This window comes from Schistocerca cancellata, chromosome 6, assembly GCF_023864275.1.
Source record: "Schistocerca cancellata isolate TAMUIC-IGC-003103 chromosome 6, iqSchCanc2.1, whole genome shotgun sequence".
Taxonomy (NCBI): Eukaryota; Metazoa; Arthropoda; class Insecta; order Orthoptera; family Acrididae; genus Schistocerca; species Schistocerca cancellata.
In genome coordinates this window covers 577862516-577889361 of record NC_064631.1, presented here as the reverse complement: position 1 = coordinate 577889361, position 26846 = coordinate 577862516, and the positions used below count along the sequence as shown (strand labels likewise).

General features: G+C 39.6%; 1 protein-coding gene across 1 annotated transcript in view; it reads left to right on the top strand.

Annotated features, from left to right (window-relative positions):
- LOC126190643 (peptidylglycine alpha-hydroxylating monooxygenase) overlaps positions 1 to 26523 on the top strand; it is a 224852-nt gene extending 198329 nt beyond the window's left edge. Inside the window, exons 7-10 of the mRNA XM_049931063.1 lie at positions 6075 to 6220; positions 20823 to 20965; positions 24858 to 24907; positions 26138 to 26523. Coding sequence (XP_049787020.1) covers positions 6075 to 6220; positions 20823 to 20965; positions 24858 to 24907; positions 26138 to 26303 — 505 coding nt within the window. The 3' untranslated portion in view covers positions 26304 to 26523. The remainder of the gene's footprint in view (positions 1 to 6074; positions 6221 to 20822; positions 20966 to 24857; positions 24908 to 26137) is intronic.
- Positions 26524 to 26846: the final 323 nt, after the last annotated feature.

Here is a 26846-nt window from a genome sequence, read left to right as displayed (position 1 = left end):
TGAAACCAAAGTGCTTTAAGAAAAATGTATTGCATTAGTAGCTGAACGCTTCTTGTAGTTGGGCAGGAAGCTTGACAATCCACAGCATCCACATTGCAGTGTCTGGCATGAGGTTTGCATAGAATAATGTCCATAACCAGTGCCACAGCTGGGATGACATCTTGTTGGTTGGTTCATCATTATTTCCTATTTCAGTTGTTGTTCTGTGGTGAATAACAAGCACTGGGGCAAGTCAGATTTTGTCACTTCAGATTTGTTTTGTTGGGGCAGTACAGGGATGACATAACTGATAATTTCAGCTTACTCTAGTAAGTGGCAAATTAATGTCACAAAGTGAGAGTTCTTATCCAAAATTCTCAATGAAGTAAATGTGCATTTTACTGTTGCAAACCAAAGTGCTGATTGTTCCAGCTGGAACAGCGACATCTTGTGTGGTGTCCTGAGTCTCTGAACTGAAGTATGACAGAGTTGTGGTTGCACTGAAGTTGTCATGCAAAATGGTGTAACTGACAAAGTATCATTGAGCAGTCATGGCATGGTTGTGAATCCAGTAATCGTATCTGGGTAGCGTGTGGTCTATTTCACTGCGCCGTATGTAGCAGTTGTTTTTCCTAACAGTGTTTGCAACATGGTTGACGAGGTTGCCATGGGAGTCACATTATTGTTCATATTTAGTCTGACCTGTCCTGTGGAATTTTGAACTGATGCACTTGATGTTGAATCTTATATGAACTCAAACAGTAGATTGTTTGATGGTGGCCATTGTCAAGTGCCAGAGTATGTGTCGTTATGAGGAGCAACATCTGTGTATGTATTTATTAGTATTTTAGCACTGATTGACAGTTATTACACTGATGATGCACATCACTCCCACTAATTGTTGAGGTATGGCCTCCAGGGGCTGGTGATGAGGTGCAACCAATGCAAGATGGCTGCACTGTTACTGCGTATTATCACAATACTGAATGAAATGGCTTCCCCATCATGTTATGCTGTGGGTCACCGATGTAGTAGCTTTCCATATTAGGTGCAAGGATTGTACCAATAGTGGAGACAACATACTTATAAGACATTACTGCTTTTTGCTCATAACCTTTGCCTTTGCCTTTGATCCCAATAAATACAGTTTCATTAGATGATAGCTTACGTCTATTACGAGTATATAAAGTAAAGGGAGAGGGTGACATATAGGTAGATTTGCCAAAGTCTTTATTAGCATTTTCAGTAACATGATAGGTTCTGTAGGCGATGACATCTCGGTCCACAAAGCTCTCCAGGCCAGATACGTTTGGTACTCCTGATCCACCTCGTACAATTGCGACGGTTAGCCAGCCATTGCCATGTGTGAAGGAATCATTGATGTCGATGCTGAAGTTGAGTCTGCATCCACAGAAGACTGCTGGTCCATCAAGTAGAGAGTGTGCTGCGACAGACTTTATAGTATTCTTTTTCTTGTCTGCAGCAGATGTTGTCATTTCTACGTCTTCAATTGTTTTATATATTGTCTGTCTTGAACGTCGGCGATATCTTCTGTAGTGAGCAACATGGTACAAGGTTCTAAACCGAAACGACTTCTCTGGAGGCCACCCGGATATTGAACTCAACCATGTTTGTACTCTGGTTAGAGGTATTACTCATGCTGGTGTCCCAATGAATATATTTATAAAGGACACAAACACATTCATACCATACATAGCCAGGAGAATAATCAAACTGATTAACAGCAAATAGCTTAACCCTTAAGTTTTCAGAATCTCATATTTTCCAATTCCCAACAAATAATAATGACTTACAGGGGTCAAAAGTGGAGATGAATGGCCATACATTGCTTGAGGTTTCATGTGTTTCTAGTCATTTAGATGGATAATAAACTGAGGTGGCAACAGCACATGGATGAGCTAACCAAAAAGCGCAATAATGTCTACTTTGCCCTTAGAAATCTCTCTCATTGTGCTGACCTGCAGACAAGATTGCTAGCATGCTTTACATATTTCCTCAGTATTGCCCTAGGGCATGATCTGAACCAATGGAACTAAGGTCAAAAATATTTATCCTACAGAATCATATAGCAGTAATATGATGTGAAGTTATAACTGAACAACTTGAAAAAGCCTCTCCAGGGAACTAGAGTCTAACACTGCCATACCAATACAAGCCTCCACTCTGTAATGCTATTTGTGGTTAATAGAAAGAGGGAATTTAGGATGAACTCCACAATTCACTACCATAATACTAGAAATAATTTCCATACAGACTATGCATCCTATTCTAGGTTTCAGAATGGAGTCTTACACTTTGGTGAAATGTCACCAATAGACACCAGGCAGGAAATCAAAAATCCCCAAATGTTCAGAAACAATGTAAAGGAGTAGCTCATTAGCTAATCCTTGCAAAATTTCTCAGAACACTTGCACTCAGTGATGTAAATTCCAAACAACTTTAATGTTTGTATTAAACAGATCTTGACTCTGAAAGTATATCAACAACTGGGGACAGTCTGTGTAAATTAAATGCTTTGTTTGAAGTATTACATGAAAACAGAAGCTGAGTAATGTAAGAGAAGAAGCAGTGGCTTTTTCTCCTAATATACAGATATGAAATAACCTAGAACTAATTCCCATAATTGGCAGAGCATAATTTGTTATTAATGTACTTTACAGAAGTAGCGTGCAGTGGCTGCTTCTGCCTGTTAATGTATAAACTGATTTTTTCCTCATCATTGAAAACTCTCAATATGGGGTTTATGAAATGTGATGTGTATGTGAGAGTGATTGATTGACTGAGTCAGTCAGTCAGTTAGACAATCAGTCAATCATTTATTTATTTATTATTGGTCCTATAGATCATACAATTTGTACAGCAAAGCACACCATAACATAGGACTAGTCAATTTGAAAATTATGTTAAGATGGTGTATGACGAGAGATGACAGTAGTGGTACATAACTCACATAACATAATACATATAGGATATATAGACAAAATATACAAAAGGTGGGGTGTGATGAGAGATGACAGTGGTGGTACATACTACACATAGCAGAATATATATAAAAGATACAGACCGAATATGAATAACATACAATAATTAAATTATCTTACTGAGTAGAAATACCTACAAGTGAATAGACAGCTTATTACAAGTAATTAAAATTTTGTGGTACATACTTCACATAGCAGAATACATATGTGAGATACAGGACTGACAAAGGACCCAAACATATCTGTGTGAGAAGCAGTCAAGAGAATAGTGGAACTAGTATTACAACTAATTCACTGCCAACAACTTAATTAATGATATTGAAAAAGCACACTTATTTGCCCCTTGTGTCATGAATTATTATTTTTTGTTGCCTAGGTTTGGGATTATTAGCCCATTGTCTAGCAGTACTACCTAACAATCTGAAATGTAGATCACAAAAAGAAATGGTGAAAAAAGTGTCAAATAAATGTGTTTAAATCAAATAATGAAAACAACAGGTTGGAATATCAACAATATAAGGAAAAGAAAATTGCTACCCACTGTAAAGATGACACTGAGTCGCAGCCAGGCACAACAAAAAGATTGTTACACATTTAGCATTCAGCCAAAGCCTTCTTCAAAATAGGGAATACACGCACATTGACACACAAGCAAGCACACCTTACATACACATCACCACCATCTCTGACAGCTTGTGTTTTATGCATAAATGAATTCACCAAGTACCTACTGTTAAATCAATGAAATTATTAACTCGTAATCTTACATAAACTCATACTACTCAGTTCCAAATAAATAGAATTGATTTACAGTCCCAGACAATTAGAACTGATTTACAAATATCTGTAAAAGCACTCAATGGACATTCACTAGATGTGTGTAAAATTCCTAGAAATATCGATGGACAAGATTAAGGTGGCACAATCAAGAATAAGTTAGCTGAAGAGATCAGTTCTATCTGGTTTGCAGTTACAAATCTTTCTCACTATTTTGACCTGTACACAGGGTTTTTGACATACTTTCACATAATACTACTGTATGGCTCAATCACAGGTAGCAAAATAAAACTATTGAACAATGGAAAATCCAGTATTGTGAGAAGGAAAGTTGCCACTCACCATATAGTGAAGATGCTGAGTCGCAGATAGGCACAACAAAAAGGTACCTATTATAAAGAAGCATTCACTAAGACTGTTTTCTGTGGTTGATAGCTGAACATTTTGCAGAAGCCTCTCCAGACTTATATGTCTTATATTTGCCCTCTAATGGTATTTTTGATTACTAATAGGAGTGAGTTTTCAACCTCAGTACTAGATATTAAAATAAATTCCAAAGAGATTTTGCATCCCTGTCTTAGGTTCAGATCAGAGTTATACATTCTAGTGCTAAAAGACTTAACCAGTTCCTGGAAAAGACATAAGGCAGGAAATTGGACCCCCCCCCCCCCCCCCCCCAAGATATTTAAATTTTGAGCAACAGTACCTTATTAGCCATTCCTGTATAATTTATCAAAATATTTTTCACTCAGGGATGTAAACTCCAGTTAACACTAATGTTCCTATTGGTTTTAAATATTCCAGTATATGGACAATTGATAACTTTTACCGAAATCAGTAAAATAATGTTTAGGAAGAAATAGATCACAACAGCTGAGTAGTTTAAGAGGAAGAACAATGTAGCTACTTTTGACCTAATACATAAAAAATATGCATTAAAAAAAGTAATCTAGAAGCAATTCCCACAGTTAATAATGTTAGTAGGTTGAGACTAGTTGTAGTAGTAGTAGTGGGGATATTGGTGTATAAGTATGTCTCATCCACAGTGACCAACAAGTAGTCTGGTGCTATTGGGACAGGAGCTGTGGAAAGGCATTGAAGGAAGAATGGGATGTTACAGACAATAGTTTGAAGGTGTCTGTCAACAAAGGCAGAGGTTCTTTCTGTGGGAATATGGCATCCAGCCACAATGGTATGCTCAATAGAGAAACTTGTGTTTGTAGAGCAGATTAAAGGTAGGAGTGAGTGGGGTTGTTAGTATGAGAAGGAAGAAGATAGATTCCAGTGTCAGATTTTCGGATAGATGCAAGGTCTTGAGGAGCTGCTGGAGGTCCTGTTTGTCTTCTTGTGATCGTAGTTGTGAGGTTTGTATGCAGAGGTGTGGGACAGTTGGTGGAGGCACTCAGCCACACAGTCACCATGATTCATGGCCATGGTGGAGTCTTTGTCTGTGGCAAGGATGATAAGGCCTTGATTGTTTTTCAGGTCACAGATAGCAGAGTGTTCTGTAGGAGTGATGCTGGACTTACTAAGGGGGTTTTAGGAAAGAAAGGTGAGGCCAGGTGAGAAGTGAAGAAGTCTTGAAAGATTGCCAGGGATGACTGGATGGAAGGCCGTGCAGAGTGGCTGTATGGTTAGAGGCGCCATGTCATGAATTACGTGGCCCCTCCCACCGGAGATTCGAGTACTCCTTCGGGCATAGGTGTGTGTGCTGTTCTTAGCATACGTTAATTTACATAGTGTGTAAGTCTGGGGACCGATGACCTCAGCTGTTTGGTCCCTTAGGAATTCACACACATTTGAACTGGATGGAAGGGGAGAAGGATGATAGTTGGAGGGAGATTGGAACTGCTCTGTGTGGGGTTTTGGATAGTCGTTGTCAGTAGCATGTGTGTTGAAGAAAATGTTTCGAATGTAGAGAACGAGTAAAAGAAAAAATATCATTTACAAGTCCAGCATAGTTAAACTTAGGTTTTGGCCTAATTGTAAGGCCTTCAGGAAGTACTGGGCAGAAAGATTGATAACAATGTTATGGGATGGGTATTCAGGAGCAATGTGTTTCATGGAAGGTGGAGGAAGTTTTTGAGGAAGTGGAAGGTGGAATAAGTCAGCCAGGTATAGTCAGGAAGCTATGAGGCACTTATAATTTTAGATGTTGACATTATCATAGATTTTGGACCGAATATATTTCACCATGTGCTTCTACTTTGATTTGAAGTTTTCACTTTTCTTGGTGTACGTACAGTAATAATATGTTATTTGCCAATCCACCTGTGCATTATGGTATGAAAATTTTTACAATATATTTTTTTCTAGAATGAATAAGCTAGCAGGTGTGATCCTGCTTGGCACTGGAGGTGTTATACCACCACAAGGTGTAGAATATATGGAGACGTCTTGTGTTATAAAGGAAAAGAAGACCATACATCCCTTCGCATATCGGACTCATACGCACAGCCTAGGTAAGAGACAACTCTGAAGTTAGTATCTTTCTACTGTAATTAATATATAAAATAGACATAAAATGTAAGTAATAATTTCATTTAAATTATATAGGGTGTTCAAAAAGTGATAAACACTATAGGGAAATGACTAATTTACAAAAAATTTTGAAAATGGCCACCATTCCAGGATTCATATTTATTTATTTTATTTATTTATTTGGATTTTTTTGCATGGAGTCATCAATATGATGGCTATTGCAAAAATCAGGTATAGTTACAAACATAAAGTACATTTAGATCTTAGTCTTACAGGTAGTAATTAAACAGTAAATGGATGCTGGTCAAAATACATTACATCTTACACATATTAATACAGCCAGTTATTTTTATGCATTATTTTACATCTTTTAAACTTAACCATTTAAAATTCATTGAGTGAATAGACACACTTTTCAATTAAGAATTCTTTTAGTTTTGATTTGAATTGCTTTTGTTACTGTTTCTCGTGGACTCTGGCAGTACCATATAAGTCCATTAGTATATGGGCTCTGATCTATCATTTTTAATCTTGTTTTTTGTCAGTAGTAATTCTCTTTGGACCCGGTGTTGTGGTCATGTATATCACTACATTTAGTTACTTCAGTTTTCTGTGAGACAAAAAAAGTAATTAATTTATAAAGATACAAAGAGTACTTGTGTTGTCTTGTGTTGTCATGGCAAGAGTCTTTATAGCGTAGTCCATGTGAAATCCTTAACCCTATTTTTTGTAGCAATAGTACTCTCTGTTAAGGTAATGGCTGCAGCACAACCCCATAATTCTATACAGTAGCTAAGATGGGGATAGATTGTCCCATAATACACAATTTTAAGTGTGTGAGTGGGCACCATTTTGGACATTTGACTAAGAAGATACAGCCCATTGCTGACTTTTTTACATACAGTGTTAATGTGGCTAATCCACTGGACGTTTGAGTTCAGATGGACCCCTAGAAATTTACACTTGTTTGCTTCCTCTGCCACTATGCCACATACCTCATTTACGCATGAATGGTGTGAGCTCTCAGTTATAAATTGTAGCATCTGGAATTAATTTACATCGACCTTTAATCCTTGTGCATGAAGATACTTTAAACACTTGTGCAATCCCATGTGGGCTACAGAAGCTAGGTAGGTGTGACTCAAAGAATGTCCAGCTGCCATATCAGTCAAATTTTCTTGCGTTTGGTTTTCAGGCAACTAGTTTTGGCTGCATCTACCAAATTCCTGTTTTCTAGAATTTGTAGTACGGCCATTTGATGTTGGGCTTAGTTGGTGCATATAGTAGGTGAAAATGTATACTCTTTCTGTAATCTGTAATCCTGTTCTTCCTCAGTTGGATGAAGATCATAACTATAACAACAATTTCTTAAGAGTGCAATAATTTTTGAACCTTGGACCCTACTGCACATGATAGAACATTTTTATTGGAAAAGTGCCTGATTTGTTTGTAATATGTTATGTAATTGATACTATGTGGATGGAAACACTCACATATTAACATGAAAAGGATATGTATTAATAGTAAATAATTTAGCTGAGACATCCTTTTTTATCTCAGTGCACGCAGCATACAAAATGAAGGCAGGTTGATGCATATAAATGGAGAGCATTTTGAACATTTCGTGTTAGAAAGCATTTCATGTGGTATCCTGATATTTTCTGTGCCTGTACTTCTCATTATGGATGTATGACGAATAGTTGAGAAAGTTTTCTAACAAGAAATTAGTGTTTTTGTACCCATGCCCCTGACATTTCTTCTTCTTTGTGTCAGGAATGTATCCTGAAGTTAGGCATGTACTTTTACTTATATAGAATTGTAGAGGTCATATTGAGAACCCATGCCCAGAAATGCCATTCATTGGCATTATATAATGCTGAATTTATAGAAGCCCATGCCTACTGCTAGACCACACCTTCAACAGTAGCTGAGGGCTTTTATGCTGATGGACTCCAAGTGGCACTTCTCACAATGAGCCTGGCAGCATTCAGGACATTAGGACATTAGATGGCATCAAACATGTACATCTGTCACAACACTACAGTCTGGTAGCATACAGACTCAAGTTTGTTTCTGAAGAGTGGCCTAGCCACATGTGTTGGTTGCTATAACATTGTCAGTAATTTTGTGGGATGACATTGTGCCTGTCCTTAGGTTGTTCCTAGTAGAAGATAAAAGCAGCTACATTTTTTGGGGTGGGAGGGAGGAGGCGAGGGCAGAACTTATCATGATCTTGCCCTACTTGTTCATGTAGTGTTTTTATTTACTACTTTATGCTAAGCATTTATATATTTTGCTAACTTTGGATAGCGTGCTAAAACATCTATTTTGTAGTGTTAATGCCACAAAGATATGGTGGTGTCACCAGCATGAAAGGAGATAGTATACACAACACACTACTAGGTAGGTATACCTATCAAACTACTCTTCAACAATATGTAAAGTATACATTGCTACTTACCACATGGATGAGGCATTGAGTGGCAGAGGGGCACAATGAAAAAATGGTTAAATATTACTCCGCTATTGGACCAAGTCCTTCATCAGATGTAAGCAAAACGTAACTTGCACACATATGGCCACTGTCACCTGTGTTTGATAAGCCCTGACTGTGACTGAATCTGAGGTGAGCAAGGATCTTTGCTGAGATTAGTAGCTCAGGCACAGTCGATGCATGGGGTGGGGAGGGGGAGGAATAGCAGGTTAGGGGTGGGAGAAGATGCTAATGCTGCTTGTGGGGACAGGGAGAGTTCCCACTGTGCAATCCAGAAAGACTGGTTTTGGTGGGGAGAATCCAGATGGCACAGTCTGTAAAGCAGTCATTAAAGTGAAGCACATTGGGTTAGGTAGCATGCTCAACAACTGGGTGGTGTAACTATCTCTAGTTTGACAGTTTGATGGAGGCCCTTCATGCAAGCAGACAGCTTGTTAGTGATCGTGCCCATGTAGAATCTGGCCCAATCGTTGCAGCTAAGTTGGTATATCATATGGCTGCTTTTGCTGCTGACCCTGCCTTTGATGGAGTATGAGGTTCTTGTGACAGGACTATGTGATACAGGTCTTACACACAGATTTTTATTTCAATTTCATCATTTCACTGTACCTACTCAGGGTTCATCTTTTCTTTTCCCTACACTTCATCTTTTTCAACTTTTTTTTTGTAATATTTCCACTTATTGTTTTATAATTTTATGTATTAATATACGTTATCCTTTGCCATGGATGCCTGTTCTTTATGTCTGTTCCAATACAGAGAACTTTCCCTATCCCTAGCCAGAATCCAGTTCCACATACTGTTTCTGTGTTGTTTCCTAGCTCATGTAAACATCCTAAATGATGTGACTCTTAAATTAACCATCTCTGGTTGCAACCCACCCTTTCACAATGATCTCTCTCTGTTCAAATTCTGTCATCCCATGGCTTCCACCAATCTAGTCCTGCAAAATGATGTGACTCAGACCCAAAACTTTTTGCACTATCTCCACTCCATCTGTCAAATCTCGTGCACTACAAACCCAAATTCCTGTGTTCCATCTCCTAAATTGAAACCTTTATCCTCCAGGAATTAGAGCAGTATGCACCATACCAAATCAAGAAAACTGTCCAATTAATTCATTATACTACCACATTGGACTACCACTTTCCACCACCACTATAAGAGCCTCCATCAAATGTCCCCCACATCTCATCATAGCTGCCAAACCCTGCCTTGCAGATATGCTACATTTACCCGAGAAACTCCCTCCTGCTAAAGGACAGAACATAGAGCCCAAACAGACCTGCAACACAGTCATGAACCTGTCCTCCAAAAGCATTCCATAAAAGTATCAGTCCTTTTCAAAGGCCTTACCTTTTGCTTACTCACAAATTAAATTGTGCTTGGCTTCTTAAAGATTTTTGTTCTCCCAGTCCCTACAGTGGAAACATTTTTTTGCAACTAGCCCTACCAATCAGACTCAATCCAAAAGCAGTACTGAACTCCACCTCATTCAGTTCACTCTATCATCTATCTGTGATCCATCTCCTCTACCTTCAAATTACTCCCTATTAACTTTCCAGAATTTCCCAACCTGGAACCATGCCTCATCATCATTCACCAAATGCCTCAATGTGGAAACCAATCTCACATCTATAGAAAGAACTATGGTCCACCACCTAAAAACAAATCATCTGTCACAACACTACAGTCTGGTAGCATACAGACTCAAGTTTGTTTCTGAAGAGTGGCCTAGCCACATGTGTTGGTTGCTATAACATTGTCAGTAATTTTGTGGGATGACATTGTGCCTGTCCTTAGGTTGTTCCTAGTAGAAGATAAAAGCAGCTACATTTTTTGGGGTGGGAGGGAGGAGGTGAGGGCAGAACTTATCATGATCTTGCCCTACTTGTTCATGTAGTGTTTTTATTTACTACTTTATGCTAAGCATTTATATATTTTGCTAACTTTGGATAGCGTGCTAAAACATCTATTTTGTAGTGTTAATGCCACAAAGATATGGTGGTGTCACCAGCATGAAAGGAGATAGTATACACAACACACTACTAGGTAGGTATACCTATCAAACTACTCTTCAACAATATGTAAAGTATACATTGCTACTTACCACATGGATGAGGCATTGAGTGGCAGAGGGGCACAATGAAAAAATGGTTAAATATTACTCCGCTATTGGACCAAGTCCTTCATCAGATGTAAGCAAAACGTAACTTGCACACATATGGCCACTGTCACCTGTGTTTGATAAGCCCTGACTGTGACTGAATCTGAGGTGAGCAAGGATCTTTGCTGAGATTAGTAGCTCAGGCACAGTCGATGCATGGGGTGGGGAGGGGGAGGAATAGCAGGTTAGGGGTGGGAGAAGATGCTAATGCTGCTTGTGGGGACAGGGAGAGTTCCCACTGTGAAATCCAGAAAGACTGGTTTTGGTGGGGAGAATCCAGATGGCACAGTCTGTAAAGCAGTCATTAAAGTGAAGCACATTGGGTTAGGTAGCATGCTCAACAACTGGGTGGTGTAACTATCTCTTGTTTGACAGTTTGATGGAGGCCCTTCATGCAAGCAGACAGCTTGTTAGTGATCGTGCCCATGTAGAATCTGGCCCAATCGTTGCAGCTAAGTTGGTATATCATATGGCTGCTTTTGCTGCTGACCCTGCCTTTGATGGAGTATGAGGTTCTTGTGACAGGACTATGTGATACAGGTCTTACACACAGATTTTTATTTCAATTTCATCATTTCACTGTACCTACTCAGGGTTCATCTTTTCTTTTCCCTACACTTCATCTTTTTCAACTTTTTTTTTGTAATATTTCCACTTATTGTTTTATAATTTTATGTATTAATATACGTTATCCTTTGCCATGGATGCCTGTTCTTTATGTCTGTTCCAATACAGAGAACTTTCCCTATCCCTAGCCAGAATCCAGTTCCACATACTGTTTCTGTGTTGTTTCCTAGCTCATGTAAACATCCTAAATGATGTGACTCTTAAATTAACCATCTCTGGTTGCAACCCACCCTTTCACAATGATCTCTCTCTGTTCAAATTCTGTCATCCCATGGCTTCCACCAATCTAGTCCTGCAAAATGATGTGACTCAGACCCAAAACTTTTTGCACTATCTCCACTCCATCTGTCAAATCTCGTGCACTACAAACCCAAATTCCTGTGTTCCATCTCCTAAATTGAAACCTTTATCCTCCAGGAATTAGAGCAGTATGCACCATACCAAATCAAGAAAACTGTCCAATTAATTCATTATACTACCACATTGGACTACCACTTTCCACCACCACTATAAGAGCCTCCATCAAATGTCCCCCACATCTCATCATAGCTGCCAAACCCTGCCTTGCAGATATGCTACATTTACCTGAGAAACTCCCTCCTGCTAAAGGACAGAACATAGAGCCCAAACAGACCTGCAACACAGTCATGAACCTGTCCTCCAAAAGCATTCCATAAAAGTATCAGTCCTTTTCAAAGGCCTTACCTTTTGCTTACTCACAAATTAAATTGTGCTTGGCTTCTTAAAGATTTTTGTTCTCCCAGTCCCTACAGTGGAAACATTTTTTTGCAACTAGCCCTACCAATCAGACTCAATCCAAAAGCAGTACTGAACTCCACCTCATTCAGTTCACTCTATCATCTATCTGTGATCCATCTCCTCTACCTTCAAATTACTCCCTATTAACTTTCCAGAATTTCCCAACCTGGAACCATGCCTCATCATCATTCACCAAATGCCTCAATGTGGAAACCAATCTCACATCTATAGAAAGAACTATGGTCCACCACCTAAAAACAAATCACAAATTTATAATCCTACCTGGCTATAAAGGCTTCCCCACTGTGGCTATGAACCATGTGATCTACCTAAAGGTACGCTCACCTAAAAGCTCTGACTTAGTGATCCCATTACAGAAATCCAGTTTGACCTCTGGTTGCTCCTCACTTCCTTAGGTCCATCCCAGAACATCTCCCCCAAGTCTTATTTTTCTCCTCACCCTCACTCCTCCTGAGGGATGTCTCATTGTGGCTGGTTTCTGTGCCACTACAGAGAGAAGCTCTGACCTAGTGGATCAACTCTCACAGTCTATTAACCGTACCCTCTCTTGCATATAAAAAGACACCAGCCATTTTCTCCACTAACTCTTCAGTTTCTGTTCATTTGCCCTGCTCATCTCTGTCAGTGCCACTTCTCTCTACACTAATATCTCCAATGCCCATGGCCTTGCTACTATTGAACACTACCTTTCTCAATGCCAGACTGATTCCAAGCCTACAAACTCCTTCCTGGTCACCATGGTCATCTATATCCTCACCAATAGTAACTGCTCATTTGAAGGCATCACCAATAAACAAATCCATAGTGCAGCAGAGGGCACCCACATAGTGCTAGCCTATGCTAAACTACTCATGGGCCATTTAGAGGTATCTCTCCTAACCACCCAAAATACCAATCATTCATATGGTTCACATTTATTGTTAACATCTCGTGATCTGGTCCAAGATTGAGGACATGCTGTCCACATTCCTCCAGAACCTCAACACCTACTCTCTCATTTGATCCACATGGTCCTCTTCAACCCACAAACCACGTATCTTCATGTTGACCTCCACCTTAGAGATGGCTACATCAGTACCTTCATCCAAATCAGATCTACCAAACACAATTAATACCTCCACTTTGACAATTACCGCCCATTCTATATCAAGAAGCCCCTTCTGTACAAGCTTAGCCACCCATAGTTGGTGAATCAATAGTGAGAAGCAATCCCTCTCCAAGTATGCAAAGAATCTTACTGATGTCTTTGTATACCGAAATTATCCTCCCAGCTTTATCCCAAAACACATCTCCCATGCCTTGTCTCCCCAGTCATCTACTGTCCCCCATATACCCACTGCCGCCTTTCAACAAATGAACACACCTCTTGTGACTTGGTACCAACCACATATGTAGCAACTGAATTACATTCTCCACTAGGGTTTTAGCTATCTCTTGTTGTGTCCTGAACTGTCAAATATGCACCCCACCCTTCCCATAGTGGTATTCCACTGCCCACTCAACCTACTGTCAACCTACACGATATTGCCGCAAGCTGTGCTGCGTGCAATGGGACATAGTAATTATCATTGCTGGTTGGAGTGCTGTGAGTTGCTATTTCAAACTCAACCATTATCAATTATTTACCATTTCTTATTTACTGTTTCTGGAAGGTTGTTGAAATTTCTTAAGTTGGTAATATTTGTTTAATGGGTCTACTTGATGCTAACATAAATAGAAGAATGACCCATCCAGGAATTAAGTCCTTTTCTGTCTGTACATTGGCATTCATAATAAATGTGCTGACAGTGCTAAGTGTTGTACTTCATTTGAAACCCTGCTGTCTGATTTGGACTTGATTGTGGTTATGAAGTGAGGTGCTTTGTCCTTCGAAAGACCTGCATCAGCATTGTTCCAATTAGGCAATGGCTATTGAATACATGGAAATGAACCAAGATACACGCAAAACATCATTCCTAAGTTTCAGATCTTCAGAAACCGCATGGGTTCCAAAACTGCAACAAGTCAGCTGCACTTCAGGCATCCATCAGTGTTTTCTCGAGATGCTGATCACCACATGATGAAATGGCTGAAAGGATTCCACTGGATTACTAAATACAACAGAAGAAAACATTTGGTGACAGTCAGCAAAAAGTCCACTTAGTGGAAAGATGACTGAAGAACAGGTCCCAATGTCAAGGAGAAATGACACAGTTGTAAATACAGAATCTTGGGCCCTATGCCAAATCATGAATCCGAATATGACAGAAGCCAACAAAGTCTCAAACTTGATAAAGGAATAACCATAATGTTCCACACTGGACTTGCCATTGTTTAACTTGATGAAAGGAGTCACACAAGACATGTAGCACACTCTTCTGGCAAAAGATGTCACAACAATAGAGGAATTCATAAAATGTTGCCAGCGAATAGAGGAAATCCAACAGAGAAAGTCAAATGAAAGAAGTCTGACTGACTCTCCAATGTGGTTCTTGTGGCAGTTTTGGAAGCCCACTACAACCTCACCTCTCTCATGCACCAGGTAGCAAGAGAAGAAATAAAGCAGTTTATGGCAGCCAGAACTGTTGGTCTGAGTAAGCAAGAGATGGCAGCCGTGAATGTTTATGCCTTTTGTCAGGATGTAATGAAGAATGCCGAAGTGTAGTATCAATCTTTAGCAGCAATATCCACCACCAGTTGAACAAACCAGATGAATGGACTTGGCCAACTTCGACTTTTGCTGCAGGCATCAAATGACAACCCAGCATCAAACCAATATATGTACAACCAACTCCTCTGCCAGGTATAATGTCCCGCAGAACAACAGATATTTGGAGCACAGAGGACAACACACTGTTAGGTTTCCACTGTGGATGCCATAGACACATTGTACACTAATGCAGAGAAAGATGATGATTGTTGTTATAGTCAATGTCTGACACAAAGCCCATCACTGTACCCTGGATGAAATCACTCCCCAACATGCCTTAGCAATTCACATTCCCTGTACAGAGATACCAGCCACTAACCTGGCTGCTGAGTTGAGGAAAACTCCATATATGGAGGTGAGGCTGCCACAGATGAAAATCTTCCATGTAATACAGTCACCAAGGTGCCAGTAAATCTCATTGACATCATCATCAACAGCCAGCCTGTCTGGATGCTACTCGACTCAGGGGCATCTTTTCCTGTAATATCAAGTGCTTATTGTCACCAGTTCAAGAAGACTGTATTTTGATATATAAAATTGACTGTGCCACAGGCCACAAAAGTGAATTATGTCCAGCCATGAGGAACATGTACAGCAAGAATAACTGGAAAAGATAGAACACAGGTCTTACAATTTTTCATTTGAACAGAATGTAATCATTATGCTATTCTCAAATGGGACTCCTTGCAAGCATCACAGGCAGTCATAGACTGGAAGATCAGACCTTCAGATTGATGAAGCTGTTCCAACAAGCAACAAAGATTGCTCTGGACGGTTTTGTACCATTGAAAACTGTGGTACCATGCTGTTGTCAATGAGACAAGTCCCAGTCATCATTCCAGATGCTCAGTTAAATTTTGAAGCTTTTTGTTTCTGTTGAAAAAAGCTACTCAGGCTCATCGCTAATCATTACAAGTAACCACAGCTCATTCCCAAAGGTTTGTGAACAGGAACAGCCAGACAAGTCCAGTAAGGGCAGATTAGTGCTATCCGTGAATCATGCTCTACTGTCACTACATACAATAGGCTCTGGCCTAACCAAGGAACAGCATCGGCGGATGTTACTGTTCCATGGCAATTTTTTGATGCTTTCAATTCTCGAGCCAAGAAAAGACCAATCAGCCAGTGACAAAACACTGTATCAATAAAGGGAATCATACACAAATTAGCTATCACTCATATAGAATGCTGCCAGCTGAACAGTGCATCTGATACCAATTTCATCTGCAGCAGTGCCATTCCACCAAAACTGAACTGGTCTCTAGGGAAGGTTCCCAAAGTCAACAAATGAAATAGATGGATAAAAGTCTGCACTGACTACCTACCTAGCTTGCTACACTGTCACCAAAGCTGCACTGTTGCCAAAGCTCCAGAAATTGCAATGTTCCTTATAGAAGACATCATTTCAAAGCAGAAGCACTCTGTGTGGTGATCTGTGATGGTGGAAAAATTTTCCAGTCCAGACTAGTAACAGAGGTAATTTCACGCTGCAATTTCACCCACAAAGTAACAACTGCCTACCACTACCTATTGTGGCACTCGCATGTAACACAGCGAAGCAAGACATTACTGTCTTCACACCATTCATACTCCTCCACAGTCACAAGACTGAAACGACAGCGGATACACTGTTCCCATTTCAACAAGATGATACCAGGACAGAAGAAGCAAGACATATGGACCCTAGACACTGAGCACCTTCCGGTGAGGTACAGCTCAGGAGACTTGGTGTGGATTTTTGCACCTGTGTGGAAAATGGGACTATTGGAAAATTTACTTAAATGCTACTTTGGATTGTAGCATATCCTTTGTCACTTCTCAGATGTCACAAAGAAAGTTGAGAATAATGACCCTCCATCAAGAAGATAAAAGGGCAGAGACACTGTCCACATCCATATGAAGCCCTACTGCAGTCCAGAGGCACAGAATGATGTGGGGGCTTATCACTCAAGGAAACTGAATACCTGTTAAGTAACCATGCAACTTTTATGGGAGGGATTATCTTTGATGGTCATCATAATGAAGAAGATGTGGCAACATGATTAAAATGTAAGGACCCACCAGTGGTGTCATAAAGAGGACCATTGACAAGATCAAGATCCATGGCACTGTAGTCATCCTAGATGAGAACTTCTGAAATAGTGAGTCACTGTTTCTCTGGGAGAGGGAACAATCCAGCAACCTGTGGTACATGTAGTGTTGTGTCACAGTTAGCATCACGGGCTGGCATGCTGCATGTCACCAGTTCCACCCAACTGTCTGTAATTATTTGCCATTTAGTATTTATCATTTCTGAAAGGTTATTGAAATATCTTACGTTTGTAATATTTGTATATCCTGGAATATTCAATGTCTGTATAAATAACAGCATGCTCTGACCAGCTGTCCAGTTCTCTTCCAGCTGTATGTTGGTGTTCATAAGAAATGTGCATTTAGTGATGTATTGTACCTCATTGATGATCCTGCTTTTGGATTTGAACTTGATTGTATTAAGACATGACAATATCCATCCCTATTCCAGCCTGCTCCCAATCCCTAGCCCTATGGCTTGCAATAGACCTGACAAGCTGTATGTTCTCATGAATAGTGGCCAAGAGACAGCTGGACCACCCAGTTGCAGACGTCCATCTGACACTATGTGCTTCACTTTAATGACTGCTTCACAGCATGCGCCATCTGAATTCTTCCCATCAATACCAGTTTTCCTGAACTGTACAGTGGGAACTCTCCCTGGAACATATTCAAATGAATAACCCCCCTGGCCTCAGCCCTCACTACTCCCTATCCTTCACCTGCCTAGCAGCTCCCTTGCTGTCATTCCAGCACTACACACGGCTTCTATCCTACTTAGCAGCCCACTATACCGTCCCCACTACATCCCTGCACATCTTCTCCTTGCTAACCACCCTCCCCCTCTCGCCCCACCGCCTTTTCCACCTTTACTTCCTCTGTACCCTCTTACTCACTCCAGCAAGATCACTGTGTGTGTGTGTGTGGGGGGGGGGGGGGGGGGGCAGGTGCACACACATGCGTGGCCTGAAATAGTGGGTCACTGTTTCTCCAGGAGACGGAACAATGCCACAAGCTGTGCCATGTTTACTGTGATGGTGTGGTGTAGCAGTTAGCATCACTTGCTGGTGCACTGCGTGTCACAAGTTTCACCCAACCATCTGCAAATATTTCTCATTTAGTATTTATCATTTCTGAAAGGTTCTTGAAATTTCTTATGTTTGTGTGAATGTGTAAGGGTTTTGTCTTATCTATTTCTGATAAAGGGCTTACCATAGTCTGTTAGCTGAATAGTATGTAACAGTCTTTTTCATGGTACCTGTCTACCATTCAATGTCTCCTCTCTGTGGTGAGTAGCAATCTGTCCTTTTCATAATGTTGTTATTCCATTATTCCATACTAGATTTTCCATAGCTTGAAATTACTCATCACCATCTTTGAATTGGTCAGGTAATACAACTGCATTAAAGTAAGTTATATGCTTTCTGTAGTGGTATTTTCCCAGAGTTTTAGTACAAAAACACGAATCCTTATTGGATTACATGGGTAATGGCTTAAAACATGAATACTCCAGGGAGTTTCTGTTAAACGCAAGCTTTTGCAGTATCGTAAATTAATTTGTATTAACTGCTTGTGAATTGGTCAAATTGTAATGTCATGGTCCATGAAACTTTTTCATTCCTGATGTTTGGTCCAGAGCTATCTTGGACATTTTCAGAGGTGTCGTGGTTCCACTTAGTCTTGCTAACTGATGGGTTGAACATCAGGGAGTGACTTAAATACCTTGAAAATGGGACATGGTAGAAGCTGAATCATGATCAACAGAGACAATCCTTGTCAGAGGTGAAACTTTTCTACTGAACTATCACCTGTCAGAGATAACACCAATCTATCGATACTGTAGGGCTACAATCCATATGTCACCAAGTTTCGTGGTTCTTCTTTTCTTTTAAAATTATCTCCATGTTTATATAGATTGATGGGTTCTCTGCCCAGCTATTGTGCCAGTAGGGAGTGTGGTTGTGGGGGAGTGGAGCTTGGTGGTTGTTTTTCTGTACTAATGTCAGTGTTATTAAAAAAACACAATCTGTACATCACACTTCTTTGTAACAGCAATTTCACTGTAACTGATCATAATGCATTTTAATCTCTAGATGTATTTAATCACATTTGGCGATAAGAAAACAAATCTTTCATCTTACAACTGGTAGTAAAAAATATGGCTCACTGTAATCTTTCAGGTACATTATATTAAGTCACAATCACTCACCAAAAGTGATAACAGAACTGAATTATGATGACCAATTTCAAAACAAAGAATGTTATGACAAATATTTAAAGTTACAGTAACAGAAATTTCGCAACAAGTGGTACTTACCCCTTAAGAATCACAAGACATTTACAAATAGGTAGCAATTTCTTTAAAAATAAATCTTTGGCACAAAACTCTCTAAAACAACACACGACAAATATAGATCAGTTATCTTGGCACATACTGAATTCTTGAAATATCCTTGGCACAATTGGCACACCAAAATTTACACAATTAAATGGTGCTGACCTTAGATGAATAGCTTTCACATATATTGCTCCATCTGTTAAAATCAATCTCTGCACTATTATAAATAATCAAATGGTGGCAAGCTTCATAAATTACTCTCTCAGTAAAATGTCACAACTCTTTGCATCACTTAAGACTTGTGGTTATAAGCACATGTTAGTGAAAGACAAGCCAAACTTAATGCTAATTTTAAAATGGGGGGATGAACAAGAAAGAATGCAGGCATTCAAAACAAGCTCCTCAATTATACTAGAGATTAATGCACTAACACACATACTTTAACAAGAACATCAGCACACGTCAGGAGACAACATTAACTCAACCACCAAATGACCCAAACATGACAGGAAGGATGCAGCTAAAAGGACAATGCTGTAACAAACCACAGTGACAGCCAAAACAATGTTGCTCATACATTTGTCAACCAGAATGTCTACAAAGTGACATAACTCACACTGAGGAGCCACACCTTATGTACCCATCACACTGCTGTACCATCCTGTGGCAGTAAAGAGGAATACAGATTAAATAGCCCCTACCAGAACAGAATACATGGTGAAGAACTGCTAACAGATAACTTCAACTCCGGTGATCACTGGCACAGCAGCTATTTATCTACTTGCAAATGAAGCTGAGCACACTTCTGACAAAATCCTGTCACATCAGAATATGACAGGCATAGCATCCACCAGGGCACCTTACTCTGTAAAAAGCAGAGATACAGGGAAACATCCAGTCAGCTCATACTCATTGCCTATAGCATGGTGCTCACTGGTTGCATGTCTGTAACTACAGTGTAGACTGGCTGCTCACCGACCAACTCCAGCAGACAGCGTGTTCACTTTTTCATTCGCAGGCAGACTGCTTGCTAAGATTCTGCACTAGCTGATGCTGCTTCACTTCCTGCTTGGCTATAGAAAAGAAGCCAAACAGCAACTGCAGCAAGGCTGTTCTGACATCGACAAGCATAGATGTTCATGGAATGGCTCAGTCATGGAAAATAGTTTGTCATAGCAGATAAAATTTTGGTTCAGAAAACTTCAATTTGTGGTTTTAGGAGCACCTCGGAAAATGTTCAGTGACTCTGTGAACAAAAGGTCAAGAACAAAAAGATTTCATAGACCACGACTTTAAAACCTGAAACATACATCAGCAAATAAGGTAACCAGTCATGAAAACCTTTGTTGTGTGAAAATGTATGTTGTTTTCATTGGTCTTAGATATAAGTTTTCTTATGACTATTGGTTGTTTTCCAGGTCGTGTTGTGTCAGGGTATCGAGTACGTGAAGATTCATCTGGTAGAGACCACTGGACCCTGCTAGGAAAACGTGACCCACTCACACCACAGATGTTCTACCCGGTTGTCAATACAGAACCCATACATCATGGTGACAGACTGGTAAACTATATACAATAATTCTTATTGATGTTCTGAATGCTGGGAAAGTATTTTTGTATATTTTGCTTTGCATGTGTTGGAGATTAGTAGCATTCAAGTTATAGTCACCCTTTTTTCATTCTGCAGATATATTTATTGTTGCATAAGTAGTTCTTGAAAAGCAGATTATCTGTGTAAGAAACTAAATACTTCAAGAAATATTTTATTGCCGTTCATTTAGCTAAATTAATAAAGGGATGAGAATCACTCCCTCCCCACCCACTTCTTTGTTCAAATGTTGGATTTTTTAATAAATCTTCTGTTTAATCACAATATACGAGTGTCGTCCACAAAGTAAGTTCCGTTTCTATTTCTATCTGCGGCAGCACTATGATCGCAGTTCCGAGCATGCACAGCAGTTACTCTGACTCGAGGAGAAGACATTACGTCATTTTCAGATCACTGCTGCTGACTTATGCTTTGTAGTGCTTCTTTATAATGTCAGCCGTAATTGAAAATGCCGCCACGTGTGAAATCAGATCTGTAATTCATCTTCTAAATGCAAAGAAAGCAAATCTGTGAGGTTTATGGACAAAAGGCTATGAGGGAGTCAAAGGTTAGAAGATGGGTCAGACTGTTCAATGAAGGACGTGATCAAATGCACATTACTGATGAACAGGTTCACACAATTGAAGAGGAGAGTAGGCACAACCATAAGTTTACACTTAGTGCCCTTGCTATGGAAGTTCTACAAATCTCACGATCACTAATTCATGGAATTGTTACTGAAAAACTGAAATTTCGAAAACTTTGCTCATGTTGGGTACCCAAAATTCTTACTGGAAAAAAAAGGGGCAATGCACTTCAGTTTTTGACATGCTACAATGAAGAAGGCAATGGTTTTCTTTCTCGGGTAGTCATGGGGGATGAAACTTGGGTATCATATGACACCCCTGAAACAAAACAGAAATCACTGGAGTGGAGACACTCTTTATCCCCAACTAAGGTTAATCCTAAGCAAATCTTGACACCTCAAAAAGTCATGTGCACCATTTTTTTGGACAGAAAAGGCATTTTGCAGATTGATTTCTTACCACAAGCCAAACAATCAATGCACATGGGTACTTGAGACCATTAAGAAATTGCGCCACGCAATACAGAACAAGCACTGAGGATTACTGTCAAAAAGTGTTGTTTTTTTCCATGATAATGCCCGACCTCACATGGCAAATGTTAACTAACAACTCTGATGGGAATTTCACTGGGACGCATTTGATCATCCTCCGTACAGCCCAGACCATGCTCCTAGTGACTTTCATCTCTTCTTACACCGAAAATCTGTCCTTGGTGGTCAACACTTCAGTGATGATGATGAGCTGAAAGAACATGTTACCACATGGGTGAATACATAGGTGGCAACCTTCTATGAAGAATGCATACAAAAACTTGTGCCACGCTATGACAAGTGCCTACAAAATTTCGGAAGCTATGTAGAAAAGTAGTTTAACAGTTGTAGATTTTTGTACAAAAATATTTTTTCTGTATCTGTACACATTTGTTTTATACAACCAAATGGAACTTACTTTGTGGACATACCTCGTATATAGCATTCACTTACTTCAACCTCATGGGAACATCCATCAGCCAGAACACTGATATCAGGCAGTCGTCTTAGATAAAAGCTTCATGATTTGCTATGAATATACTTACATTTTACTAGATAATATGAAGACCACTCTGATATTGTGTAGGGGCTATCCTCAACAGTCAGAAACGCTTGACATTCCTGAAGGTTAATTTAGAGAATCTGACTGAATCCCTTGAGAAGCACTGGAAGACTGTCTTGGGTGATTAGCTGTTTTTCTTGTGCAGGGCACAGGGGTCTGATAATACTTAAATGCAATAGTTGTGCAGGCCACAGACAAATTATTATTTCATCCTCATGCTCTGCCCTGCCTTTGATGGGATAGGTGATGTTAGTGACCAGACTGGAGTAGGTGGTGGAGGGAGGAAGTATGGAACAGGTCTTGCATCTAGATCTATTACAGAAGTATGAGCAATGAAGTAAGGGATTGGGAGCAGGGGTTGTGTAAGGATGGACAAGTATATTGTGTAAGTTCAGTGGATGGTGGAATACCACTGTGGGAGGGGTGGGAAGGATAGTGGGCAGGACATTTCTCATTTCGGGGCACAATGAAAGGTAATCGAAACCCTGACGGAGAATGTAATTCAGTTGCTCCAGTCCTGGGTGGTACTGAGTTGTGAGGGGAATGCTCCTCTGTGGCTGGACAATTTTTTTTTTTTTTTTTTGGAATGGGTGGCAGCTGTCAGCTATCGAAGTGGAGGTATTACTGGTGGTTAGTAGGTTTGATATGGATGAAGGTACTAATGTAGCCATCTTTGAGGAGGTGGAGGCGAACATCTAGGAGGGTGGCTTGTTGGGTTGAGTTGGACCAGATGAAGCAAGATGGGGGAGAAGTTATTGAGGTTCTCTAAGAATGAGGATAGGGTGTCCTCACCTTCAATCCCAGATAGCAAAGATGTCATCAGTGAATCTGAACCAGGTGAGGGGTTTAGGACTCTGGGTTTTTAGGAGGGATTACTCTAGATGACCCATTAATAGGTTGGCATAGGATGGTGCCATACAGGTGCCCATAGCCATGCCCCAGATTTGTTTGTAGGTAATCCCTTCAAAGGACAAGTAATTATGGGTGAGGATATAGTTGGTCATGGCAACCAGGAAGAAGTTTGTTGGTTTGGAATCCATTATGCATTGAGAAAGGCAGTGTTCAATAACAATAAGGCTCGGGGTATTAGGAGTGTTAGTGTACAGGGAGGTGACATCAGTAGTGGTGAGCAGGGCACCATGTGGTAACGGGACAGGAACTGTGGAGAGTCGGTGGAGGAAATGGTTGGTATCTTTCATATAGGAGGGTAGGTTCCTGGTAATAGGCTGAAGGTGTTGGTCTACGAGAGCAGAAATTCTCTCAGTGGGAGCACAGTGAGTGGTTAGGTTTATGGGCTTTAGGAAGCATGTAGAAGGTAGGAGTATGGGGAGTGGTAGGGGTGAGTAGAGAGATGGACTTCGGGCTGAGTTTCTGGGATGGGCCTAAGGATTTGAATAGTGACTGTAGATCCTGCCCGATTTATTTATTTACTATTTTTAAATTTATTGCTCTCCTTTTCTACTTCTTCCCCTGCCCCCCCCCCCCCCCCATCCCCACCTCTCCCCAGCCCTCCGCCTAACCTGCAGTGCTTCACTGTCCGTCATCTCCACCATACTATCCCCCCCCCCCCCTTTACCCGGCCCCAGCCTCTTCCTTACCTCCACTCAGTCGCCACTCCCATCATGCACTGGTGCTGCTGCTCGCAGTGTGGTTTCAGTTGCCAGAGACTTCAGTCGTGTGTGTGAGTTGCATTTGCGTGAGTGTGTGTGTGTGTGTGTGTGTGTGTGTGTGTGTGTGTATGTCTACTGTTGAAGAAGGCCATTGGCCGAAAGCTTTAAGTGTGGAAGTCTTTTTGTTGTGCTTATCTGCGACTCAGCATCTCCACTATATGGTGAGTAGCAACTTTCCTTCTCATAATATTGTTACATTCCATCCTGGATTTTCCATTGTTTGATTCACTATGAAGTACAGAGCAGCATTCAATAAAAGTTACTTGGCGTGCCATAATAAAGGATAACTTACTTTGTGAAGTTACTTTGTAGCATTAATCATTGTTTGGCTGAAGGCAAAAATGTATGAACAGATTAGGTATTGGTGTAGAAAAGAAAAATGTAAAAGTTATTTACAATAGGCTCACTTACATGTGATTAGTTCTCATAATATTTAATGTTTATCTTTAAGAACACACATTATAAGCATATAAGTTAATATCATTATACTGAATGTTGAAATTAATTATGTTGCAGGCAGCCAGGTGTACAATGTACAGCAACCGTAATCGCTGGACTCAAATAGGGTAAGTAACTTGTGTATATAAATTTTTGTACAAGCTATAGTTACCATAGTGTTAAAACTTAACAATACCTGTGACACCAAAAAACTTGTCCTTAAAGGTTGAGGAGGATTACCGGGTTGGTTACACCAATAATCACACCCATTTAGCAATAGTTCGTTTACTAACCTTAACACATAACAAGGATCACAAAGAACTGAACTGATTATGGCAGAACAGCCAAAGATAATGCTTAGAGTCCAAAGATGAATGCATATCGATGTTGGTGTCGATTTGATCGGCGCCACAAGATCAATCAAATTAAAAATTGCAATATTTTTAAAATGATCTCCCCTCATCCTTTAAAACAGATGGGTATCTCTCAACTTTAGGTCTGAATGATCAGCTATTCCTCTCTCCAACTTCCATATCATTAGCCACCCTCCATAGCAATCTTTACTTTGAATTGTCCATAGCAATCTTTACTTTGAATTGTCCAATGGATCCCAGAGTGTGACGTCAGTAACTGGCTGGCAAATGAAGTAAGACAGTATGTAGGAGAGGACTGTCACTAGAATTCAGCAATTAGTTATCCCGAAGAGAACGACTGCAAAGTTATTTTAGAGTCTCATAATGACATGGCCTAATATTCAAAATGATTGATGGTAACTGTTGAAGCCTATGAAGTTATGAGATTAGTTTAGTTCATGGATACTGATGTGATACAAAACTTTTGATTTCATAAATTTACTAATATTTTCATAATGGCGACAAAATAAAACCTAGGTTTTCCTCAGTGTAAGAAGTGCAATCTCATAGGTACAAGTGTACTAATATTTCCTTAGCTGTAAATGAATTAGAACTACCTCAGATTTAATTTAGCTAATTAAAGCAACAATTAAATATATGTTGTTCCTTAAATGTAAGCATTTCAGATGTTCTTGACGTAAAAGTTTCTCAGGAAGACAAGAAAGAAAAAAAAAAGTTGTGAAGAACACAATCTGCCATGAAAAAAAACCTATTTATCTCTATCTTATGAGTTGCATTTGAAAGAAATTATGTGCTGACAGAGAATTAATGATAATAATATAGTAATTATTGTTTTGTAATTTATGAAAATAACTTGAATGTAATTGTTACACATTCCTAGGTTTCTGTGTGAGAAATGATTGTAGCACAATGAGATGGTGGAACTATTTAAAGAATAATAATGTTTGATTTTAATAACTTAGTGTACTATTTATTATTTTCCAGTGCTACAAATGAGGATGAAATGTGCAACTTTTACTTGATGTATTGGGTTGAAAATGGATCTCCACTGGAAAAAAAGTACTGCTTCAGCTCTGGGCCCCCACTCTACAGTTGGCGTGAATCAGATGGTCTCAACAATATACCAGATGATGCTAGCCAGTTGGAGTAAGCTAATTAGAAAAGAATAGAGTATTACTAAACCTGAAAGTATTAGTATTTGGAAAATGATAATGAATTTGAAGTAAGCCTTTATCTACCCTGCACAATCAGCGTCATTGTCAGCAGCATAATATTTTTTACAATTTCAGAAGGGTTGTCTGCACTGAAAGTGAAAAGTGTAAATGTGGTACATTTGAAACTTCATAACAAAATAGATGAATGCAAGTACTTTCATTTTCACATTTTCTAGTATTTTGCAAAACATTTCAAGTTTTTTTTTTTTTTTTTTTTGCTCAAAAACTGCAGTATGAGATGCCACTGTTTGAATACATATTTAAAGAGCAGCCCAGAGTAATAGTGAATTCCTGTGCATAATTTTTGGAACCACACATTTAGAAATCTGCTACATATATTTGCAATTCATTTAAAAATAAAATTACTTAGATGCACTACAGATGTTTGTTATTCTTTTGGAATAACATTTTTAATCTAACTTGTCATATACAATTCCCTCTGAAACAATTACATGAAAATTTATTTCTCTATTTATCTT